The 23665-nt window shown below is 40.8% G+C and overlaps 1 protein-coding gene across 1 annotated transcript in view; it reads right to left on the bottom strand.

The window, feature by feature from the left end:
• LOC109960890 (copine-8) overlaps nt 1-23665 on the bottom strand; it is a 137119-nt gene that overhangs the window by 100272 nt on the left and 13182 nt on the right. Inside the window, exon 2 of the mRNA XM_020601317.1 lies at nt 7395-7435. Coding sequence (XP_020456973.1) covers nt 7395-7435 — 41 coding nt within the window. The remainder of the gene's footprint in view (nt 1-7394; nt 7436-23665) is intronic.

The following is a 23665-nucleotide window of genomic DNA, read 5'->3' as shown; positions in this document are numbered from 1 at the left end:
GTGCCTGCTCATCTTAGCTGCTATGATGCCTCTGTTGTGCAGAGGCAGGTTATTGGGCAGTAGTTGGATGGTACTACTCCCTTCTGAGGGTCCTTCAGGATCAGGACTGCCTGGCCTTCAGTTAATCACTCAGGGTGGGTTCCATCCATTATTAGCTGGTTCATTTGTCCCACCAGGCATTCATGGAGTGAAGTTAGCTTCTTTAACCAGTAGGCGTGGATCATGTCAGGGCCTGGTGCTGTCCAGCTCTTCATACTTGTTATGTGATTCCTCCTTTTCTCATATGCTCTTCCAGAACTGTTCAGTCTCCAGCCTTGGTTGGTCTGCTCTCATGTTATTACCCTGCCACTGAGAGTACACCTTGAATGGCTCAGTAGAGAACATTTGGTTTACTCTCCTTAAGGGTCAAGGGTCAGAATGTTTATTTGTCATATGCACAGTTAGGAAATGCGTTTCCCTGTACACTGAAATTCTTACTTTGCCACACAAATGAATGCCACAAAATACAAATGAAATATAAAGTAGAGAAATAAGTAACACAAAACCTAAGGCACTTTAAGCAGCAAATGCAGAGATATAATAAAAAAATATAATAATATAATTAGAGAATGTATGCTACATGGGAGCAGCATGTACAGCAGTCAACAGTTAATGTGCAATTATGCATGTGCAAACTGAGAATGTAAACAATACAGGTCGACAGTACATGACATATTTCCTGGTAATAAACTCCTCAGCTGTTTAGAAGTTTAATGGCAGAGGGAAAGAAAGTTTTCAGTCTAGAGGTCCTGCATTTCACACTTCTGAACCTCCGGCTGGAGGGTAGGGGTGTGAACATTCCATGCCGGGGTCTTTGAGGATGGAGGCAGCTTTCCTATGCACCCTGTGGTGGCAAATGCTCTGCAGAGAGGGCAGTGGAGTCCTGGTGATCTTCTCCACGGTCCACCACTCTCTGCAGGTGCTTGCGGTCCATAGCAGTAGTGCTGCCATACCAGACAGTGATGCAGCTGGTCAAGATGCTCTCAATGATGCAGCTGTCAAAGTTGCAAAGGATCCTAGGCGACATGCCAAAACTCCTCAGCCTCCTCAGTAAGTACAGCCGCCGTTGGGCCTTCTTTACCAGCTGTGTGGTGTAAAGTGTCTAGGTGAGGTCCTCACTGATGTGGACGCCCAGGGATTTGAAGTTGCTCACCCTCTCCACTTCAAGCCCCTGGATGAACAGTGACTGATGAGTTCTCCTCTCCTTCCTCATGTCCACCATCATCTCCTTCGTCTTGTCCGTGTTGAGGCTGAGATTATTGTCCTAGCCCCATGACACCAGATCGGCCCCCCCCCTCCTATAGGCGGCTTCGTCCCCGCCAGTGATGCGACCTATCTCTGCAGTATATATACATACAGTATATTCTGTCTTCAGGTGTTGAGAAACATCATTTCAGGCCATTATGCTATTTCTCAAAACACATCAATTCTCTAAAAGGTAAATTGCTGAGCTCACTCATCAGACATCTTCATTTCAGGAGTGCTTTAATGTTCTTTTCAGATAAGTGACAGAAGGATATATCGGCACGCGTGCACACACCCACACAGATACATAAAAATATTGCTTTTGGGAAGAGAAGGTGATATTTTGGGAAACACATACTTAATCAAAAAACAGAATAAAAACTTTGCATTCCTTGTGGCGAGTGGGTGGCTTATCTAATTGAAGGTCTTTTTTCTACTTGAGAGTTTGTTTTCTTTTTGGATCCCTGCTCTTTAAATTTTAATGGTCTGTTATGGGTGCTGAGAATGTGTGAGATCTGCTGACCCTGTGTAATAATAGTGATAACAGTAAGGTCTGGAACTTACTTTGTAAAGTGTCCTGAGATGACTTTTGTTGTGATTTGGCACTATACAAATAAAATTTGATTTGATTTGATGACCTGCAAAACACCAGCAGCTTGCTGTAGTCTTCCTGTCATATGTTTTCCTGGGGCCTGAGGCCATAAAACTGATTAATGACCATAGACCAATGTGTACAGCTAACTATTGTCTGTATGTAAAAAGAAACTACTTCGAACAGTCCCATGAGAAGTGGTACAATAAAGTTATATTTTATGCAAAATTGCAGTGTTCATCCTTACTCATAGTTGTAGTTGAATCAGAAATAGCTTTAATGCATAGATCCAGAATTAGTGATATTTTGCTGTGCCATATAATCAATAGTACAAGTTACCTTGTATATTTTAACCTTGCGATTATGTTGGTTTTTACTCATAACCTTTGACCTATGATCCTTTGACGTTTATGTTACCCAAGTATGAAATGCAATTGGTTGTGTTGTTTCTTCTAATCACTGGAGTTCAGGAGTGTGATTGTTTGTTTATTATGATAATCCTTAAATTTCTTACATAACCATTTGCATTAAAGGTGTTGATGTCACAGAATCCCATGTGGTCGTAACCCTGAGGTCATTAGCCATATTATTGAATCAACAAAAAATCGTTCATAAGAGGAAAGTAATCAAATAAGAGGCATTAGTCTGCAGATTGTGGTTAATTTTTCATACCCTAATGTCTTAGGCTAACCACAATGCTAATGGTGATTTATTATACCTTATGTGTATTCACTATATGTTACTGATGTTGATGTAATAACAGGGCGGTTGTGCTGTGACAAGATTGCTCAATGGGGAAACTTGTGACTAAGCTATAGAGCAGAGAGGGGCCATAGGGGATAACAACAGTTCATTAGATAATTAAGCATTGCACCATTAAAGGGCCCTAGTTCAACAGGAAGGACACACCGTGCAGACCACAGCGCAAGTTTCCATCTGGCATGAAGATTTGATTTGATTTGATTTGATTTGATTTATTCTTTCAAACATACAGAACAGAACAAATGACAGCAACACACACATAATTACACATATCCAACCAATGCTAAACCAAAATCAGTTTGCTTACACCTAGTACATGTTTGAATGGAGTAGGAAGAAGTCAGACTTATCCAGTTCTACCCCATAACATCATATTATACAAAAGATTTCATGCATCATTGGCTGCAAGCAGTATCTCTACATAGGTAATTGTCAGAAGCAGTATCTTTACATAGGTAATTGTCAACTTCACCAACAAGTAATACACAGAGAATTAAAACAGTGTTTCCTTAATGCCTTCTCGAATAAATCTTATTCTTGCATATATCTTGTATGACACATACATTTATCCCAGGTGCTAGTAAAACAAGGGGGTTTAATGGAAAAAGACACAAAGTAACAACCTAACAAAGTCCATGTACATATACAATCCGGGTAGGACAGAGATGGTTGCGGAGACCAGGACGAACAGGTGAGCAGACAGGCTAACGGCAGGAACCAGGAGAGTAGGAGGAACAGGACGGACAGGGGAATAGGCAAACTAATGAGGAGGACTGGCAAACGAAAAGGAAATCCACAGCACAGGAACTGTCAGCGTGGACGTCTAGAGACATATAACACAAAACATGTAACCTACGTACAAAATGAGATCCACAGCACAGGAACTGTCAGCATGGAAATCACAATGATGTATGACACATACCACGAATAAAGGTATATATACAGGTATGTTGGTATAAGTTCTGTTAATGCTCCGGCGATGACAGAGCGTCTGCCAGAGGTTAAAATAAGGTAGGGAAGTCATTACAGTAACGCACCTCAGCTGTGCGCGACAACCCATGAGTCACTAATTGCAGCAAGCGACACAGCTGAGGTACTGATAGCTCAAAAACGAAAGAGCAGGAGACAGAAAGGCAAAGGATCCTAGGCGACATGCCAAACCTCCTCAGTCTCCTCAGCAAGTACAGCCACTATTGGGCCTTCTTGACCAGCTGTGTGGTGTTGAGTGTCCTCACTGATGTGGACACCCAGGTATTTGAAGCTGCTCACCCTCTCCACTTCGAGCCCCAGGATGAACAGTGCGGGCTAAGTTCTCCTCTCCTTCCTCATGTCCACTATCATCTCCATCTTGTCTGTGTTGAGGCTGAGATTATTGTCCTTGCACCATGACACCAGACTAGCCACCTCCCTCCTGTAGGCTGCTTCGTCCCCACCAGTGATGCGTCCTATCACTGCGGTGTCATCTGCGAACTTAAGGATGATGTTGTCCTTGTAGGAGGTGACACAGTCATGGGTGAACAGGGTGTAGAGGATGGGACTGAGGACACATCCCTGTGGTGTGCCGATGTTCATGATCATGCTGGCTGAAGTCCTGTTGCCAATCCTGACAGACTGGGGCCTGCCAGTCAGAAAGTTCAGGATCCAGTCACAGAGGGTGGGGTGCCGACCTAGTGTGGACAGTTTGTGGGGGACAACTGTGTTGAAGGTGGAGCTGTAGTCAATGAAGAGTATCCTGATGTAGGAGTCTCCATTTTCCAGGTGAGAAAGGGAATAATGAAGGGCAGTCACGACAGCATCTGAGATGGCCCTGTTGGACAGGTAGGCATACTGCAGGGGATGAAGGGTGTCCAGTATATTGCTCTGAATGTGGGCTAGCACCACTCTCTCAAAACATTTCATAATGACTGGAGTGAGTGCCACTGGCCTGTAGTCGTTCAGGCAGGTGACTGGGCTCTTCTTGGGAAAAGAGACGATGGGTGTGGGTCTTAAAGCAGGTGGGAACGATGCTCTGGCTGAGGGAGCGGTTGAAGATGGTGGTGAAACCATCAGCCAACTCACCGGCACATGCTCTGAGAGCCCTCCCAGGGATGTTGTCTGGTCCAGCTGCTTTGCAGGGGTCGGTCTTTCTAAGGACTTTGCATACCTGGCCTGGTGAGACAGTTAGTGGAGGGGAGGGGTCAGTCGGTCCAGGTGTGTGTGTGCTGCTTCTCTGTGCCATGGCTGGAGGTCTCAAAGCAGGTGTAGAAGGTGTTGAGGTCATCCGGCAGGCTGTCTGTGGAGATGACGATGTTGGTGGTGGTCCTGTAGTCTGTGATGTGCTGCAGTCCTTGCCAGATCCGTCCAGAGTCAGCAGTAGAATAGAAGCCACTCAACTTATCCCGGTACTGCCTCTTGGCCACTGCGATGGCTTTCCTCAGTATGTACTTTGTAGCTTTGTACTCCATCTCATCATCTTTGATAATGATGGATTTAATTTATTTTTAAGTGAATAATCTTGCCCTTGATCTTCTGCTATCCACATCCCAAAAAACACACCTACCCATATACAGTACATACCAACACCCAGAATTTACCAAGTGATTCTAACAAAATGCAAACCCTGTTTTAAAGAGACAGAAATATTGCTTGGAGTTAGATGAGAAGATTGATACCACTCTCATATATGTGACCAGTAGGTGTTAGCTTAGCATAAAGCCAGGAAACATACACTGTAATCACTTTAAATGATTTTCCAAATTCAGGCTTCCAGTCAGACGGTCAAACTGCACTCTGAGCCAGCTAATAGCAGCTCAGTATATATTTAAGACACTGTTTTCAGCTATAGAATTATAAATCACTAAAGTAATAGTGTGACATTTACACATTATTTGCTTTCTTGCAGAGAAATAGATGAAAGTTAGATAAGAAGATCAATACTGCTCTCTTAAATATGAGGTTTGGCTAAGATTTGCTAAACATTTGTCAACACTGTGAGACTAACAAGGAACCAGGTCACACTTCAAAAAAATTATTGCATCTGTCCATGAAAAAGTATGACATACACCCTTGTGTGAAACCAAAACACTGACATTTTTACACTTCAGTCTGTGAAAGAATGAGATAAAATGTGTTAATTAGTGAGCTTTAGAGGTGTGTTAGGTGGACTGAGCTAAGCTAGCTGATTCACTCTGTTTTCAGTCTTTATGCTAAAGCTGTCATGATTCTGTCCCGCCTCTTTCCGTTCCCATGCTTTTATTTTGACATTACTTCCTGTTTCATTTTTACCTCAGTTTTGGACCTTTTACTTTAATCAGCGGTTATTGTTTACACCTGTTTTCACCCCGTTATGGGCAGCTTCCCCCACTGGGAAGCTGCCAGATCATTCTAAACTCCTGTTCAGACTTTCCAGCATTTTGCCTTGCACCTGTTATTCCAGCTCTGACCACAGACTACCTTGTGACCAACAAGTACTGCCTAACTCTCTGATTCTGATCGTGTTTTCTGTTTGTCTTTGGACTGTGCTTTCATGGATACCTTGTATGTGTAAGTTTGCTCGCTCTGACCCTGCACTGTATGACCAACCTGAGAGTGTGTTTCTTGTTTCTTCAGTTTTCTGTATCGTTTTAGTTTGTTACTGTTGCTCTTATTAAAGAAACAGTTTTTGCTTTTACTCATCTGGCTATATAATTGAGTTCACCCCTTGACATTATCAGCAGCGTAACGCACCGATTCCTGACAAAAGCTAAGATAACTAGCTGCTAGCTAGCTCTGAGCAAATAACTATATTTCCCAAAATACTGAACTCTTGCTTTAAGCTGTGGAAGAAATTATCCAAAAACCTTTCATTTGATACTTTTTCATAACCAACTCCTCTAGCAGTAAGTGGCCACAACCTCCACTGTCTTGATTAAACCAGGGTCTATCTGAGAAAAAAAAAATCTAATAGCAAGAATTAGCAGATAAATGAGGATTCTGTGTGGCAGAATTATTTTATTATTCGTGCTGGATATGATCCTTCGAAAGTATTAAGCTGCTTCTTTATATAGAGACCAAATAATTATACAATGCCTTCAGTTCAGTCTCAAGTAGGGTCGAGTTTTCAGGTCAAGATAAGTGAGATCACTTTTCTATAACTCTTGGAAAGGGAGTGATTAAACATATTCCCCAAAATGTCAAATTGTTCCTTTAACTTACAGCACTGGTCCTGATTGTATAACTGTAATGGCTTTAACTGAGGGGAAAGGACGATAAAACTGTCATCCTGTGAATCTATAGGGAAAAACCTCTTAATTGGCCTCATATGCATTAGTCAGACCTGCCTCGAGTTGAGCTCACACATTTTGTGAGGAAAAACACACACTTATAAGAAGTTACACATACAGCTAAAGAATAGCCCTTATTTCATTTGATAATTAATTTCTCACTCTGCTCTGTTCATTCCTTTGGTCTTCTGCCCTTTTGTCATTTGTTCTTTACTTTTCACTGTATACATTTCGTTCCTTTTTTCTTGCTTTATACCCTTCTTTCTTATACTTACCTTCTCATTTTGCAATATTGTGCTCTACATATACACTGTATGTGTGTGTATATATACTGTATGTGTGTGTGTGTGTGTTTTTTTTTTTTTTATAACTGGCATTACTTTCACCTCCCCCACTGTAAAACTCGGTAATGATTAAGAACCCAGATCTTTTGCCACCTCACTTAGCAATCAGACACTGACAGAAGCACCAGGTTATTCACCATGAGTGATAGACAAACAGTTGCAGGGTCTTACTTGGGTCTGATTTGGAGAAGGTGTCCCTGTCCAGCAAATTCCTGTGGAGACAGAAAGAAAAAATCTATTAGAAACACAATTCCCTTGGTAAGAAGGAAACTCTCTCATCATCCAAATGTGGCAGTAAATACATTTTGACACAGCCTTTTTATGTAAACTGTTGCCCGTGAGACGGCACTCTGTTTACAGAATCCCTGTGAAGGTCTTACCTGAGGTTTGAAACACACACAAAAATTTAAATACTGGATATAACATAACATTAGCCATGATACTGAGGCTTGTGCACTGCTGGGGCTCATAATTTAAATAATAATAATTTAATAATTTATTTGTTTATATAGCTCTTTACAACACCGAAGGGAGCTCAAAGTGCTTCACAACAGAGCATATAGAAATAAAAGCATAACATGTTAAGACATATAAACAACAAAAAAGAAAAGGTAAAATTACACAAATTTAAAACAACGGTCTGTGAGTAACTATAACACTCCTGCACTATAAAAATAAGTCAAAGTACAAACAACAAGATTACAAAATATAAAATCAGTAGGCACCTGTATAGCACCATTGCTAAAAAATTAAGTGCCAAAAGCCAGTATGAATAGGTGTGCCTTTAAATTAGACTTGAATATCATTAACTCCATTATAGACTGAAGCTCAGGGGGCAAGGTATTCCAGAGCTTGGGGGCATATATGGCAAAAGAACGATCACCCCACTTTTTTTTTTTACTTAGCCTGCAGGACAACCAGAGACAAGTGTTCAGAGGAATGCAGCACTCTGACCGGGGTATGAATAATTAAAAGATCAGACAAATAAGCTGGAGCAAGCCCATTAATGGCCTTGAACACAAACAGCAAAATTTTAAAATCAATTCTCAACTGTACTGGAAGCCAGTGAAGAGACTGTAGGACAGGGGTGATGTGAGCATACTTTGAGGTATTTGACAGTAGGAGAGCAGCCACATTCTGTACTAGCTGGAGCCTGCAGAGGAGAGACTGACTAATTCCAGTGTAAAGGGATTTGCAGTAATCAAGTCTTGAGCTAATGAAAGCATGAATGGCTTTTTCTAGGTCGACTTGAGATAAAAAAAGGGCTTCATCTTTGCTAGGAGCTTCAGTTGAAAGAAGCTTATTTTGACCACAGAACTAATCTGCTTGTCAAATTTGAGGCTGCTATCAAATAACACTCCTAGGTTTTTCACAGTTTGAGTGAATAAAGGGGCTGAAGCTCCTAGGCCGGGTGCGATGTGAGTGTGATCTGGGCTAAAGGCAATGTATTCAGTCTTCTTCTCATTCAAATGAAGGAAGTTCTGTGCGAGCCACTGTTTAAAATCACACAAACGCCTGTGCAAGGGGGCTAGTGCATTGGCATCACTCTGTATCAACGGTAGGTAGATCTGCACATCATCAGCATAAAAATGAAAGCGTACGTTATGTTTAGAAATAATTGAACCTAACGGTAGCATATATAGTGAGAAAAGAATAGGCGCCATGATTGAGCCTTGGGGAACACCCGAGCAAAGGGGCTATTGCAGGGGTAGAATCGTTGATCATAACTGAAAAGGTCCTATTGATCAGAAAAAGAATAAACCATTTGAGCACAGCACCACGCAAGCCTCAATGTTCAAGGCGGGAAATGAGAACTGTATGGTCCACAGTGTCAAAGGCTGCTGTGAGATCTAGAAGCACTAGAACAATAGGACTCTTTGCATCAAGGGCTGTAAGAATATCATTGTGCACCTTCAATAGCACGGATTCAGTGCTGTGCCGGGACCTAAAGCCTGATTGAAATTTATCGACAACAGCATAAAGTTCAAGATGAGACTGTAATTGTGTGAGGACAATTTTCTCTATAACCTTGGATAAAAAAAGGCAAATGTGAGATTGGGTGAAAATTAGAAGGGAGTGTGGGGTCGAGGTTAGGCTTCTTGAAAAGTGGTCTGACTACAGTGTGCTTAAGGGCAGTGGGGACAATACCCAGCCTGAGGCAGCTGTTAATAAATGTGACCAGGCAAGGCCCAATAGTGTCAACGACCTCCTTCATTATCCTAGCAGGGACAATATCCAGAGGGCAATAAGTGGAATTTAGCTGCTGCACTGATTTTTTTGAGTTGCGACAAGGAAATTGGCATAAAGTTCTCCAAGGCAAACTGTACAGAAGACTCAGTTGGAGCAGCAGTTGTGGACATGGGGATACTCTGCCTGATAGACAGAACTTTATCAATGAAGTACAGTGCCTTGTGAAAGTATTCGGCCCCCTTGAACTTTGCGACCTTTTGCCACATTTCAGGCTTCAAACATAAAGATATAAAACTGTAATTTTTTGTGAAGAATCAACAACAAGTGGGACACAATCATGAAGTGGAACGAAATTTATTGGATATTTCAAACTTTTTTAACAAATAAAAAACTGAAAAATTGGGCGTGCAAAATTATTCAGCCCCCTTAAGTTAATACTTGGTAGCGCCACCTTTTGCTGCGATTACAGCTGTAAGTCACTTGGGGTATGTCTCTATCAGTTTTGCACATCGAGAGACTGAAATTTTTGCCCATGCCTCCTTGCAAAACAGCTCGAGCTCAGTGAGGTTGGATGGAGAGCATTTGTGAACAGCAGTTTTCAGTTCTTTCCACAGATTCTCGAGTGGATTCAGGTCTGGACTTTGACTTGGCCATTCTAACACCTGGATATGTTTATTTGTGAACCATTCCATTGTAGATTTTGCTTTATGTTTTGGATCAGTGTCTTGTTGGAAGACAAATCTCCGTCCCAGTCTCAGGTCTTTTGCAGACTCCATCAGGTTTCCTTCCAGAATGGTCCTGCATTTGGCTCCATCCATCTTCCCATCAATTTTAACCATCTTCCCTGTCCCTGCTGAAGAAAAGCAGGCCCAAACCATAATGCTGCCACCACCATGTTTGACAGTGGGGATGGTGTGTTCAGGGTGATGAGCTGTGTTGCTTTTACGCCAAACATAACGTTTTGCATTGTTGCCAAAAAGTTCGATTTTGGTTTCATCTGACCAGAGCACCTTCTTCCACATGTTTGGTGTGTCTCCCAGGTGGCTTGTGGCAAACTTTAAACGACACTTTTTATGGATATCTTTAAGAAATGGCTTTCTTCTTGCCACTCTTCCATAAAGGACACACTCTTGTGTGTTACAGCCTGCTCAGTGTTTTATAACTAAGGTGTCACTTTATTTTTAAGCTCATTTAATAAGACAAGTTGAACCAGAACAGACTCATTTGGAGCAGCATAGAAACACATACAGTACACACATGGATCACTGTGTAGAGCTATGGGCAGCTTCTGCACAACTTCTATAATTAATTAAAGTCCCACTCCAGAAACATTTTCATTTTTATATTTGTATATAAAAATACTTTACTATAAACAATATGCAGTCTAACACAGCTTTTCCTCAAAAAAATTTCAGTGGGCCTCTGTAATAGGAATGAACATTGCCCCTCATTGTGCATTCCAGGATCTATGAATGTTGCCGTCATCCCTTATGTGGATTTGAATAATTTTGCACGCCCAATTTTTCAGTTTTTTATTTGTTAAAAAAGTTTGAAATATCCAATAAATTTCGTTCCACTTCATGATTGTGTCCCACTTGTTGTTGATTCTTCACAAAAAATTACAGTTTTATATCTTTATGTTTGAAGCCTGAAATGTGGCAAAAGGTCGCAAAGTTCAAGGGGGCCGAATACTTTCGCAAGGCACTGTACTGTTGGAACACACTGCAGGTATGCACAGACACCTCGTTAAACACGGTAGTGACAGGATTAATTACAGAATTTATAGTGTTAAAAAGAACTCTAGGATGGTGGCTATTGTTAGAGATGATATTGGATAAATATTGAGCTTTAGCTTCTTTTGCAGCTTTTTGATAAGTAGCAAGTACTGTCTCTTAAGATGGCCAGGGAGACATGCAGCCAATCCTTCTTCTATTTGTGCTCGGCCCGCCTGCAGCATCTCCTCAAAGCATGGGTGGTATCATTTAGCCAAGGGTCAGATGTGCTCTTGGCAGACGTCTCCCTAAACGAGGCAATGGACAAGATCCGGGAGCATGTAGAGTGGAAGGGAGAGAGGAAAGGGTCCAGGCACAAAGGAGACTAGACCTTCCGAAAAGTGGAAATCACACTCTAAAAAAGCAGCAGCGAAGTCAGTGGGCATTGAAGGAGTAATGGTCCGAACTTTCCATCACTAGAGTGAACTCTGTGCTAATGAGAAAACATAATGACATAATGTTGATGGTGTAACATTAGTATTAATGGTATTCAACACAGAAGAGTGTTACTTTAAACATCCGGGCATTTGAGCAGGTATGCCTGTGGAGATTTGCGACAGCCGCCATTTTCTTGGCCTCACTTCGAGCATGAAAAGGATACAGTGGTGAGTTTAATATAAATAATTCTCATTGTATTCTAGCTGTTTTATCATTACAATGCACCTATGTTGGCTTGTTTCAAATATTAGCATTTACAATGAAAACCTGTAGCATTATTAGCAAGTTTCCACCGCCGTTCGCTTACTGGTAAGTGACAACGTTAGCTAGCTAACTTCAATGTAACTTAAGTTAGGTTGACTTTTAGGACACGTGTGGGCTAACGTGTAGGTGAACTCTTTTTAAAAATCATTTTTAAGTTGTTTTGGCCGAGGAGAACGTCATATTAACAATTTCATACAAACAGTGCTTCAACTGACACTGCGGTGCCTTAGGTTTTTGCTGCAAAATCGGTTCGCCGTCTATATACTGGTAACATAACATAAAGTCTTAATGTAACGTTAACTCGTGCGTGTAACAACGTTTAATATGTATAACGTTAATTATGGTTGTTGACCTTCGGTTGCAATCTTGATAATGCTTTAATTTTCTATACTCTTGATTCATAGCAGTAAACAAGGTCACGAAGATCTCTGTTCAAAAAGTCATCCCTCAGGTAAAAAAATGTTAGTTTGGCTGAATTTGTCAACCTGTTAAGTCGCCAAAAATGTAGTGAAGTGTTAAAGTGCCTCCGGTTTTGAGGGATTTCTGCGGGAATTATGTAGAATTTATGTATATATTTAATATATATAAGCATTGTGAATTGTCTGAAATTATAACTGAATAGGGATTAATCTGCAGACATGCAATATAACATATATTCAGTAAAGCTAATGAATTTATGCAATATCAGGGTATATAAAGAGAGAATTTTGTGTTTTAGTGTGTTTGTTTGACAGTATACAGAGGTACAGCACAGTGTGAAGAACGGTATATAAAGTTCCAGACCTGTCAGGCAGAAAGAAAACAATTTAATTCCTGCCAGCTTCAGTCCCAAAAAGTATATTTTTGCTTAACAGGGGGCATTTGAGTGTAGTTATAGTATTTTAACTTAGTTTAGGAAGGTGAAAGAGAACAATTACTCATCATTTCAATTCTATTTACGTGCATCATAAATGCCAATTTGTCCTCTCTCACCATCCACAACCCAGATGAATCGCACACTGTATTCTCTGTTTCCAAGGCTGCTGGATACTAAAGGGCTGGTAAGAATTGGCATTCTTTTTTGTAACTGCAGTTAATAGAGTTAAGCTTAGCACACAATTGTTAGATATGTCAGTAAATTATGAAATATTTTTTTCATTTGTGTTGGTGCAGATACTTCAAGATTTTAGCCTCCTCTTTGGACCAGAAACAGCTGCAAAACTACATGTGAAGTGGCATACATGCAGATAAGAAAAGGTGATCAGAGAAGCGGAGAGCTTTACGTCCACCCTGATGCTCCAAAGTTTGTTGAGGTCTGCCAGGAATCAGTGGCATGATGAAACCTTGGCGTTGCCCAGGTGTTGAGTTGAAGGACAAATTAAATAAATTTTCGAACAGGTCACAGAGGGTACTTAAGAGTGGATTAAATAAAAAGATAGTCCTTTTTGAAAGGAGACATATTTGTCATGAAAACAAAACAGTTGTTTTTGCTTCCTATAGAGTGGGACAGTGATATGGCGTCGTTCCTGCTGCTCTTGCATTTCCAACACACATAAACATGTTGTGGACTGGCACTGGTATCAGGCTTAATGCCAGTAACTTTATGCCTAATTCGTAACCTTCCACTGATGTCGTCCCAGAAGGTGACAGACACTGGCATTTGTTGTTACTTTTGTTGCATATCAAACATTGTCCCCATGTATTACACAAGGAATGTTGGTATTTCTAAAACATGTTATTGAAGAGCACCATAGATTATTTACACATTTGTAACCTCAAAATAATTTGATTCCAAAACATCACTTCATGATCCATTATCCTGAGTGTATACGTCAAATTGGGCCTATAGTACATGTTTGGAGTATGAGGTATGAAGCTAAACACATTTTTTCTTTAGGTCTAGCATAAAAACTTTTAAGAATATAACTAAATCCTTGCAAAGAAACACCAAATAGCTGTTGCCTATCATTGGGAGTCCCTCTCTGCCATGGGTATTGAGTCTGGGCCTGTCAATTCAAAAATACTGATGTTGAAAATGATGATGTAATTTTGGAACAGTATGGGTTAAACTTAATGGTATCGAGTATCACATGGGCCTTGTTGTTTGCACTGATTTTGTATATGAGATGCCAGTGTTCAGTAATATTATATCTTTTTGTTTTTGTGTGTATCAGAAATGGAGACTACATTTGAGGAGCATTTTCATGCTTTTGATGTTGAACAAGTGCATAGTGTTTCAGTTGTATCACCTCATGAGTTGAAATACTTTAAGCCCTTTGATATCCAAATGTCTTATGGTACAGACTCATTTTACTATGTTGTGCCATATGGCTGTATTGTAAAGGGCAACAGTGAGATATCTCAATTTTGGTTGGTAATGTACCATACAAGGTCATTGTGCAGGTTTTTTTAGCGCATTTGTTAATACATTTGTTAAAGGAAAAATAAATATTTTTGTTCATTGTAGTACTTTTTGGAGTGATCATTGCACATGGATGATAGGATAGTTATACTAATAGATTCATTTTAACTCTTAATAGTGTTAATCCAAGTGCACCATTTAGCTTTCATTAGTAGTGTAATCAACACTATTTTAGCATGAATTGTCACAATAAAATGTTAACCTGATTTCTAGTGGTGTTGACAATTTACTCCATCAGTATCTGTAATGAGTGAACTTTAAACACTTAGTGTTCTTGTCATCTGTTGTGGTAGTAAAATTTTACACTGTAAGAGTAAGTAACACTGCCATAGTGTTTATGGTTGTAACTCTTTCAAAAGTGTTAATTTAAAACGCTTTACCAGTTTTTCCTATATAAACTCTGAGAGAGTGTTAAAATTGCAATTTCAAATTTGCTGTGTTGGTGATCCCAGTATTGTTTCATGCATTTTTTTCTGAAATGTGAGCTGAACTATGAACTGAACCGAACTGTGAATTGAATTGTGAACTGAACTGTTTGCTTTCTGCCAAAGTATTTTTTTAGTATGAACTATTGTTTCTGGGGAATTGATTCTTGTTTCTGCTTTACTGAATCCTGCGGTATCCTCGCCAGTTTGAGTTTTCACTGGTTGTTTTAAGTTTCCTCTGAAGCTGTGTGTATGCTGCAATCTCCTCGCAATCTCAAGTTTTTTCTAGGATGATCCCGTTGAACTCTACGCACCTCCATGGTGACTTGGCTACCCAGGCGCACCTCCCACACTGGCGTAGAGCTGGGCTGCAGTGGAACGTTCCGTGAACCACGACTTCTCCTGTGTAACCTGAGCTTAGATTGATGTTCATTGCCCCGAAAACCTAAAAACATTTCAATTCAGTCAACCCCTCCCCTGTCTCATATAAGCAGTCAAATTGCTTGCAAAACGTGCACAAATAGCTTATGATTACTTTTTATGCAAACAATATCTTCAGGTTATAAAAGCAACCATTTATAGGAATTCAGATTTTTATGGCTCTTCATTTCATGCTTGAAAAATGCCAAGTCTAATCTCATGTTCTCTGGGACTAGTGACATATTGTGCAGTCCTCTGTTTCAGCAAACCCGAGTTTCAACTGAGATGGACATTAATAAAATCATGAAGAATTTATGTCACCCAGAAAGAGGAAAGAGGAAGGCTGGGGATATGAATGTGGCATGAAACCAATCATTGATTCTGATTTTTGAAAAATGAGATGAAGATGATGATCTGGAGAGGGAAAGTGACATCACCCATTTGTCAGTGAGGTTAAATCAGTCTAGACCGTGATGAACTGAAAACTACTCTCAAATTCACTTTTATCTATTTTATGTGCCCTGATGTTGCCTGGTTGTAAAAAAACAGGTACCAAAATATGAGCAATGCTTTCAGTCATCCTTTGAATACCAGGGATTGTGAGCAACTTTGAAAGGCTGTCATCCAAAGCCCTGAAACCATTGGTGGCTGGAGAGTATCTAGGCTGCAAACTGGTTTTCAGTAACAGCCTGAAACTGTAGCTGTTTTCTTTTGTCACCTCACTATCAGTTGTCTCTCTGCTCCTCTTCCTGCATGTGCTTCTCTCTTTTTCTTGGGTGAGCACCACTTATGGGATTTTCTCTCTGTCTCACTTTTTGGTGTTTGTTCTCAAAACAAAATCCACCAAATGTTTCCTGCTTGTTCAGTCTCACTTTTCAGTTCACTCACTCAACCAGTCATAAATTGCAATATCACTTCAGATTATTCATATGACATGGACTTTGTCAAAGCATTTTACTAAATGATTTTCAGAACTTTTACGAGACCTTTTTGCTGTTGTGTTTAAGCTGTTATTTGTAGCATTTGGCCCAGGTTGCATTATCCAAGTGAGTTTGGCATTTGAGCTACCTCCAACAATCATCCATCCATCTATTATCTATACCACTTAAGAGGAAGGGGCTGAAGCCAAACCCAGCTGACACTAGGCAAGAGGCAGGGTCACCAGTCGATCAATGGGCTGATACATAGATACTCAGGTGTACATATGTGTTTCTGTTATCCGTACCCAGCTTTAAAAAAAATGGACATAAAAATTCAGCTAAGCTGTTTTCAAGGTGTGCTTGCAAAAATTTCCCCATTCATACTTTAATGTTTGCTTAATAACTAAAGAGTCTCCCTAAGTACAATGCCAATTCTGTCATCTGATCAGTGAATGGGACTCATCCTGTTTATAGCTATCAACCTAAAAAGAACCACATCTCCCTGGTCAGCTTATTGGAGCACTATACTGAATCATGTGGCTTTCAAGAGAAAGAATACTGCACTTTGCAGGGATGAACAGGATTTTGACATTGGGAGTGAAAAAGGCAATGTAAATTTTTTAAATTAATCCACTAACAAATTATTTCACACAGACATCAAAACACGTTACTATACACATAGTATATGTGTATAGTAACATCTAAACACATACAAAACCATAGGAACCATATTTACAATAGTGAACATGAAAGGAAACACATCAGTTATACAACCTCTATAATGAACACTACTGTGATATTTATCAAATTAACATTTTTAATGTCTTTAGTACAAAAATATTAAATCTTGTTTTAGCATTCTTTAATGTAAATACAGAAGATGATTGCTGAAAAACTTCCAGTTTTGCATTCCATAGTTCAACTGTTCTGTACCTAAATGTCAATTTATGCTGATTACTAGAACATAAAGGTAGATGAAGATGATCTGCCTGTCTAGAATGAACATTTGAATTTGCTTGAAAATAGCCTTGAAATATACTAGGTATGGTTGTTTGCTGCAGTAAAATGCTATATACAAACACACAGATCTGTAATATGTTTATGCCATAAACTGACAAATGATTGAGTTCATGAAAAAGAGGCTTTGCAGATGCATAATAATCAGAAGAGGTACCTAACCTTATACATTTCTTTTGTACAATGAATAGCTTATGTACTGTAGATTTGAAGAATATGTACTCGCCCATACAATACTGCAATACTTTAAATAAGGGAACATCAAACTATACAAAGTAAGCAGTCAGGATCGAGTTGTTAGATATGAGATTTTCTTAATAATACTAAGTGATCTCATTATCTTCTTAGTAATCATGTCAATGTGGTATTTACATGATAATTTGTTATCAATCATTACTCCCAAATACTTTGTATGAGTAACTTTTCCAGTTTCCTGTTAATCAGTGTTCAATTTCAATTGTGAACATAAACTCGACATTGTCCTTTAAACATAAAAATACATTTTTTTTGCATTGACTGACAACTTATTCCTTAATCAACAACAGTCTTCAAAGTTAGAATAAATGGGAGGTAGGCAGGTGGGTAGGTAAGAAGGAAGATAGGTAAGATGAAAGCACACCTATATGCTGGAAAATACAAATACTCCTGCAGTAGTGCGATACCAGTGGCTGATGGCTGACAGTAATATCCCACTCTGAGTTGGGGATATAATTAGAGACAAGTTAAACTACAGTTTCTCCCTTTGAGAGAGAATTTGAGTCTATGATTGGCTGCTGCTCAAAGCACATCACGCATGGTGGCACTCCAAACGGGCTCCTGGGCTTGCCCTGCACACATTTTATATTATGTTTGGGTGTGTGTGTGTGTGTGTGTTTGTGTGTGTGTGTGTGTGTGTGTGTTTGTGTTTGCCAGTAAAACACGTACTGTATTCAGGATTTCCACTTCAGAGGGTAATATGAATGAGTCACGGTTCTGTCTTTTTCTATCACTGCCTTCCTTCTTTTCATACAGAGGCAGACAGGAGAATGAAGAACATGCTATAGATCTCTTCCAATAAATTTCGTTCCACTTCATGATTGTGTCCCACTTGTTGTTGATTCTTCACAAAAAATTACAGTTTTATATCTTTATGTTTGAAGCCTGAAATGTGGCAAAAGGTCGCAAAGTTCAAGGAGGCCGAATACTTTCGCAAGGCACTGTATGTACAATTGATATTTACAGTAAGATATGTAGGGTAATGTATGATTATACAACAGACTATGGGTTCAAATTACAGCAATGGACAGGTACATTAAGCTTATGGAACACTAGTGCAATGGGATGAGATAGAATGAAACAGTGCAGAATAAGAAGACAACAATAAGTTACATGAGTGAACAGTTCAGTGGATGTAAATAATGCAAAGAGAAAGATAAATATACAGCATCAGCATATGAAGAGTGTGCAAATGAATACAGAGCAGTATTCTATGACTAGAGTATGTGCAATTTAACAGATCACTTCAGTGGTACAGGTAACAGATATGTATTGCATTAGTCCTGGGAGGAGAGATGAGAAGGGGTGAGGTGTGTGTAGTGGTATAGAGGAGGGCAGTGGGGGGTCAACAGGGGACAGAGTTCAGTAAGGAGACAGCTGTGGGGAAGAAGCTGTTCCTGAGTCTACTGGTTTTGGTCTGGAGGCTCCTGAAGCACTTCCCAGAAGGTAGGTGGTCAAACACTTTGTGAGCAGGGTGAAAGGAGTCCTTAAGAATGCTGCGAGCACGTTGCATTCCCTGTGGACACCCTCAATGGCTGGAAGTGGAGTCCTTGTGATGCGTTGGGCAGTTTTCACCACCCGCTGCAACGCCTTGTGGTCAGAGAGCAGTTTCCATACTACACTGTGATACAGCTGGTCAGGATGCTCTCGATGGCACAGCAGTACAAGTTCATCAGGATGGCTGAAGACAGGTGGTTCTTCTTCAGTGTCCTCAGGAAGAACAGGTGCTGGTGGGCCTTCTTAACCAGGTTGTGGGTGTTGGTGGTCCAGGACAGATCCTCTGAGATGTGGGTCCCCAGGAATTTGATGCTGGAGACACGTTCAACAACCATGCCGTTAATATGGATGGGGTCGTGTGTGCCTCCTTTCTCCCTCCTGCAGTCCACACTGAGCTTCTTGGTCTTGTCAATGTTAAGGAGCAGGTTATTGTCAGTGCACCACTCAGCCAGGCGCTATACCTCCCCCCTGTAGGCTGACTCATCGTTGTTGCTGATGAGGCCGATCACCGTGGTGTTGTCTTCAAACTTGATGATGGTGTTGGAGCCATGCACAGGCCTGCAGTCGTGGGTGAAAAGGGAGAAGAGGAATGGGCTCAGCACACAACCCTGTAGGTGGGAGGCATCCACATCCTGTCTGCCTCTGTATGAAAAGAAGGAAGGCAGTCATCAGGTGTGCCAGGACCAGGTGCTCGAAGCACTACATGACAATGGGTGTGAGTGCTACAGGGCGGTAGTCATTCAGGCACATTGGGGTGGAATTTTTTGGCACTGGCATGATGGAGGTGGTTTTGAAGCATGTTGGCACAACTGCTTGGGCAAGGGACAGGTTAAACATGTCCGTAAAGACGCCAGCACGCTGTCCTGCACGTGCCCTGAGCACATGTCCAGGAATTTCATCAGGGCCAGCAGCCTTGTGTACGTTGATCCGGCTCAAAGCAGCATACACGTCAGTGGAGGTGAGCGTGAGTGGCTGGTGGTCTGTGGAGGGTCAGTATATAAACATAAAAATATATACAGCTTATAAACAATGAAGACGAGTAGTGGAATCTTACTATAAATTTCTTGGTCATTTCTCAAAGTACTGACTTCCTCAATAACTTTTCCTAAGGTTTTAAATGAAGCTACTTGCTCTGTCTTCCTCTCAAAAACATCACTATTTTCAACATTTCCACTGGCTCTCAGTCTTTATGGTGCATACATTTTCATTCACACAAAAACCCTTCTTAGTGCATCTTTTCTCTCTGATTCATTTGCTGATTAATCACGTAATTTCATAGTTTAATCTGCTACCACATCTAAACGAGCCCACTTGAAATAACAAAATTTAGCACTAACACTAAGTAACTCAGTCAGCCTTATCTGAGTTATCCTTTTAAAATCTCCATTCAATTTCAGACTGTGGCAAGAATACTTTTTTGGCAGTGCAGTGATTAAAATAAAAATGGAAAAATTCTAGTTCCAGGTAAACTGTATAAAGATTGACAAATTGTTGAAATCTCAACACTCTCTTCAAGCACCTGTACAGCTTTTAAGGCAGTTATTGTAAAGCTTCATTTGAACACTGAAACTGGATTTGCTTGCTATAAACATTCCTCCTCTTCATGGTAGGCATTACAAGACTTTCTAAGGTACTTTCACTGTAAGTGGTGGGTGACAAAAGGGATTTTTTAAAAATGTAACTGACTTTGGACATATCCACTTGATTTCACAGACATCTCATTCATGTTTCAGATAAACTCTGGAATACAATTTCCATAGAATGAGGACCCATCACCATAACTTACATTAAAAGCACATTAGGAGAGGATCCTTTAGGGCTAGTATAAGCAGGAAGAAAGATTACAGCAAGAAAAACTGTTTCAATGTTGAAAGAGTTTAAAAACATATGAAATCATTCTTTAATTAAAAATAAGATCTATATCATTAATACAACTACAGCTCACCGGTCACCACTGGTATCACTGAGGCTATCAAAACAACTTCCACAGCAACTTCACAAGTAAGAGTAATGAGTTGCATAATGAGTTGGTTTCTGTGGAGTTAAAAGCAATCCACTAGTTTGTCAAGAGGTTCCAGCTGCTGTTTGGTTAAAGTTACAGAGCTTTTACTGACTGTTAGTGTTGATAATTGCTTTTCATTTGATTTAAATACGTTTATTGTCAAAATACTCAGTATGCTATGAGGTCCACTCCCCGTATGTACTGAGAAAAAATAAAAAGTTTTTATCGACTTTAGTTCTCAGTTTACCATCTCAGTTTCACAGCTCACTTATACAGCACACAAATACACAAGTAAAACTCACTGCCAGCATTACTGACACACAAAGTCATAGGCAGCTATGGCAGTGCTGATCTCAAACTGCTGTCAGACCATGCATCCACCTCCCTGAGGGCAACCTGTACCAATGTAGTCCCCTGCCATGCTAGCCATGCCTCTGACATACTACCTCTTCTGACAGCTGCCATTAACAGCAACAGAAAGTGAAATCTGATACCAGATGGGCAGGAAAAACATACACAAATATGAAATTAAAGGGATAAAACATAGAAGAGGCAGATGAAGACAGGCTTTAAGATGGAGAGGCAGTGTCTTCAGATCATATGACAACCCTAATTACGTGCACCCTTGATGTGCAAGCACACTAACTGGAAGCGCACCTCTGTGCCTTTAATCAACATGAGAGCCGCACCAATATCAGCAGTGTGGGGACAGTTACCATGGCAACTACTGACAGCCAATTGGGACCACTTGACTGACAGTTTTTGTGTGTGTGTTTTTGCACCTGACTCAACAGGCAGGGATTCCATCAGTGCTGCGGTATTTGTAGCACTCACCTTTCCACCTCCCGCCTCATTTTTTCCTCTCCTATCTTCTTCATCCTGCTTTACTCATCTATCCCACTTTCCCCATTCCCTTAATCTGTTTTCCTCTTCTTCCTTCATCTCCCCTCAGTTCTTTCTTTCATCCTCAGTCTCCTCTCCTTTCATTTCTCCACTCCCATTTTTAAATGAATGAATACATCTACAGTGCCTTTTGGACTGGCTTGAGAGGCCACATCCTAACAATGTGCTACCTTGACGACACATCAGTAACCCAACCCCATGGGACCCTCACAACGCCTAGAAATTACAACACATAAATAAAAGATAATGAAAGAAGAAAAAATTAGCACTACAGTGGGAAATGACGCAGCTGAGAGAATCAAACAGTACAGGTGCTGCACACAGACAAAGAGAGGCAAACAGTCTAATTAGCCATCCCACACTGTTCGAGCAGCAAGAGGAAGCTGCTTTATTTCTGTCCTTATGAACTCTAACGTGGCCAAAGAGTAAGGGATAAAAGTTGAGAGGGAGAGTGAGAAAGAGGAGGTGTAATAGCATCCATTTCTTTTCCTTCAGCTTTTCAGAGTTTTTCAGCACAGTCATTTTAAGAACCTTTTCCCTCTCTATCCTAATTCTTCTTCTGGGTATAAATGTACAGAAATGCACATAAAGAGCACGTACTATGTTAATAAAATATATATATATATATCCACGTCAGGTGTTGGGGAACCAGGGCAACCTGATGAGAAGTGGGCTACTGGAACAAGACATTCATGGACAAGAAAGGAGAACAGGAGAACAGGGAACTATTGGAATCCTACTATACAAGTAACCACAGTGAGAGGGCACAAGATGACCAAAACTGAAGTCATGTCTGCTATGATTTGATGCCAAAATTACTATATAGACCCTTACTTAGAAACTACTTACAGTACATTCAGGCTAAGTTCCTTCCAAATGAAAGCTTTTTGTCTGGCACCTAGCATATTCCTGTACATACAATGTAAATTTAGAATCAATCAATGAATAAATAAATTATTCCAGCTATCGGAATTGCAGAAAAGCATGATGAAGAAATGGGTATCTCAGAGGTACAACACACTGTCCATACCTGAGGCCTTAGAGGCTGCCAAGCAAAGGCTCACAGCCCTGGCCACACGACTGAAGAGGTCCACCAGGGAAGTTGAAGCCAGGAGAATAAACCAAATGTTCTCCACTGAGCCATCCAAGGTGTACTCTCGGTGGCAGGGTAACAACATGAGAGCAGACCCACCAAGGCTGGAGACTGAATGCTTCTGGAAGAACATATGGGAGAAGGAGGCATCGCACAACAATGCCCAGTGGCTGGTGGACCTAAGAGCAGACCACAGCAATCTCCCTGCACAAGACCCAGTCATCATCACAATGGCAGACATTCAAGAGCGGGTCTCAAGTATGAAGAGCTGGACAGCACCAGGCCCTGACATGATCCACGCCTACTGGTTAAAGAAGCTAACTTCACTCCATGAGCGCCAGGTGGGACAAATGAACCAGCTAATAATGGATGGAACCCACCCTGAGTGGTTAACTGAAGGCCAGGCAGTCCTGATCCTGAAGGACCCTCAGAAGGGAGTAGTACCATCCAACTACTGCCCAATAACCTGCCTCTGCACAACAGAGGCATCATAGCAGCTAAGATGAGCAGGCACGTGGCTCAATACATGAGCAGCACCCAGAAAGGAATTGGTAGTAACACCAGAGGAGCAAAGCACCAGCTACTGGTTGATAAAGTAGTCACTCGAGACTGCAAGACCAGGCATACGAACCTCTGCACTGCCTGGATTGACTACAAGAAAGCCTATGACTCAATGCCTCACACATGGATCCTGGAATGCTTGGAACTGTACAACATCGACAGAACTCTAAGAGCCGTGATCAAGAACTCAATGGGAATGTGGAAAACAACCCTAGAGGCCATCTTCAAGTCAATTGCACAAGTCAACCTCAAGTGCGGTATCTACCAAGGAGATGCTCTGTCCC

This window comes from Monopterus albus, unplaced genomic scaffold (genome assembly GCF_001952655.1).
Source record: "Monopterus albus unplaced genomic scaffold, M_albus_1.0 scaffold51.1, whole genome shotgun sequence".
Classification (NCBI taxonomy): Eukaryota; Metazoa; Chordata; class Actinopteri; order Synbranchiformes; family Synbranchidae; genus Monopterus; species Monopterus albus.
The sequence above is the reverse complement of the archived record's forward strand: the minus strand, read 5'-3'. Positions and strand labels throughout refer to the sequence as shown.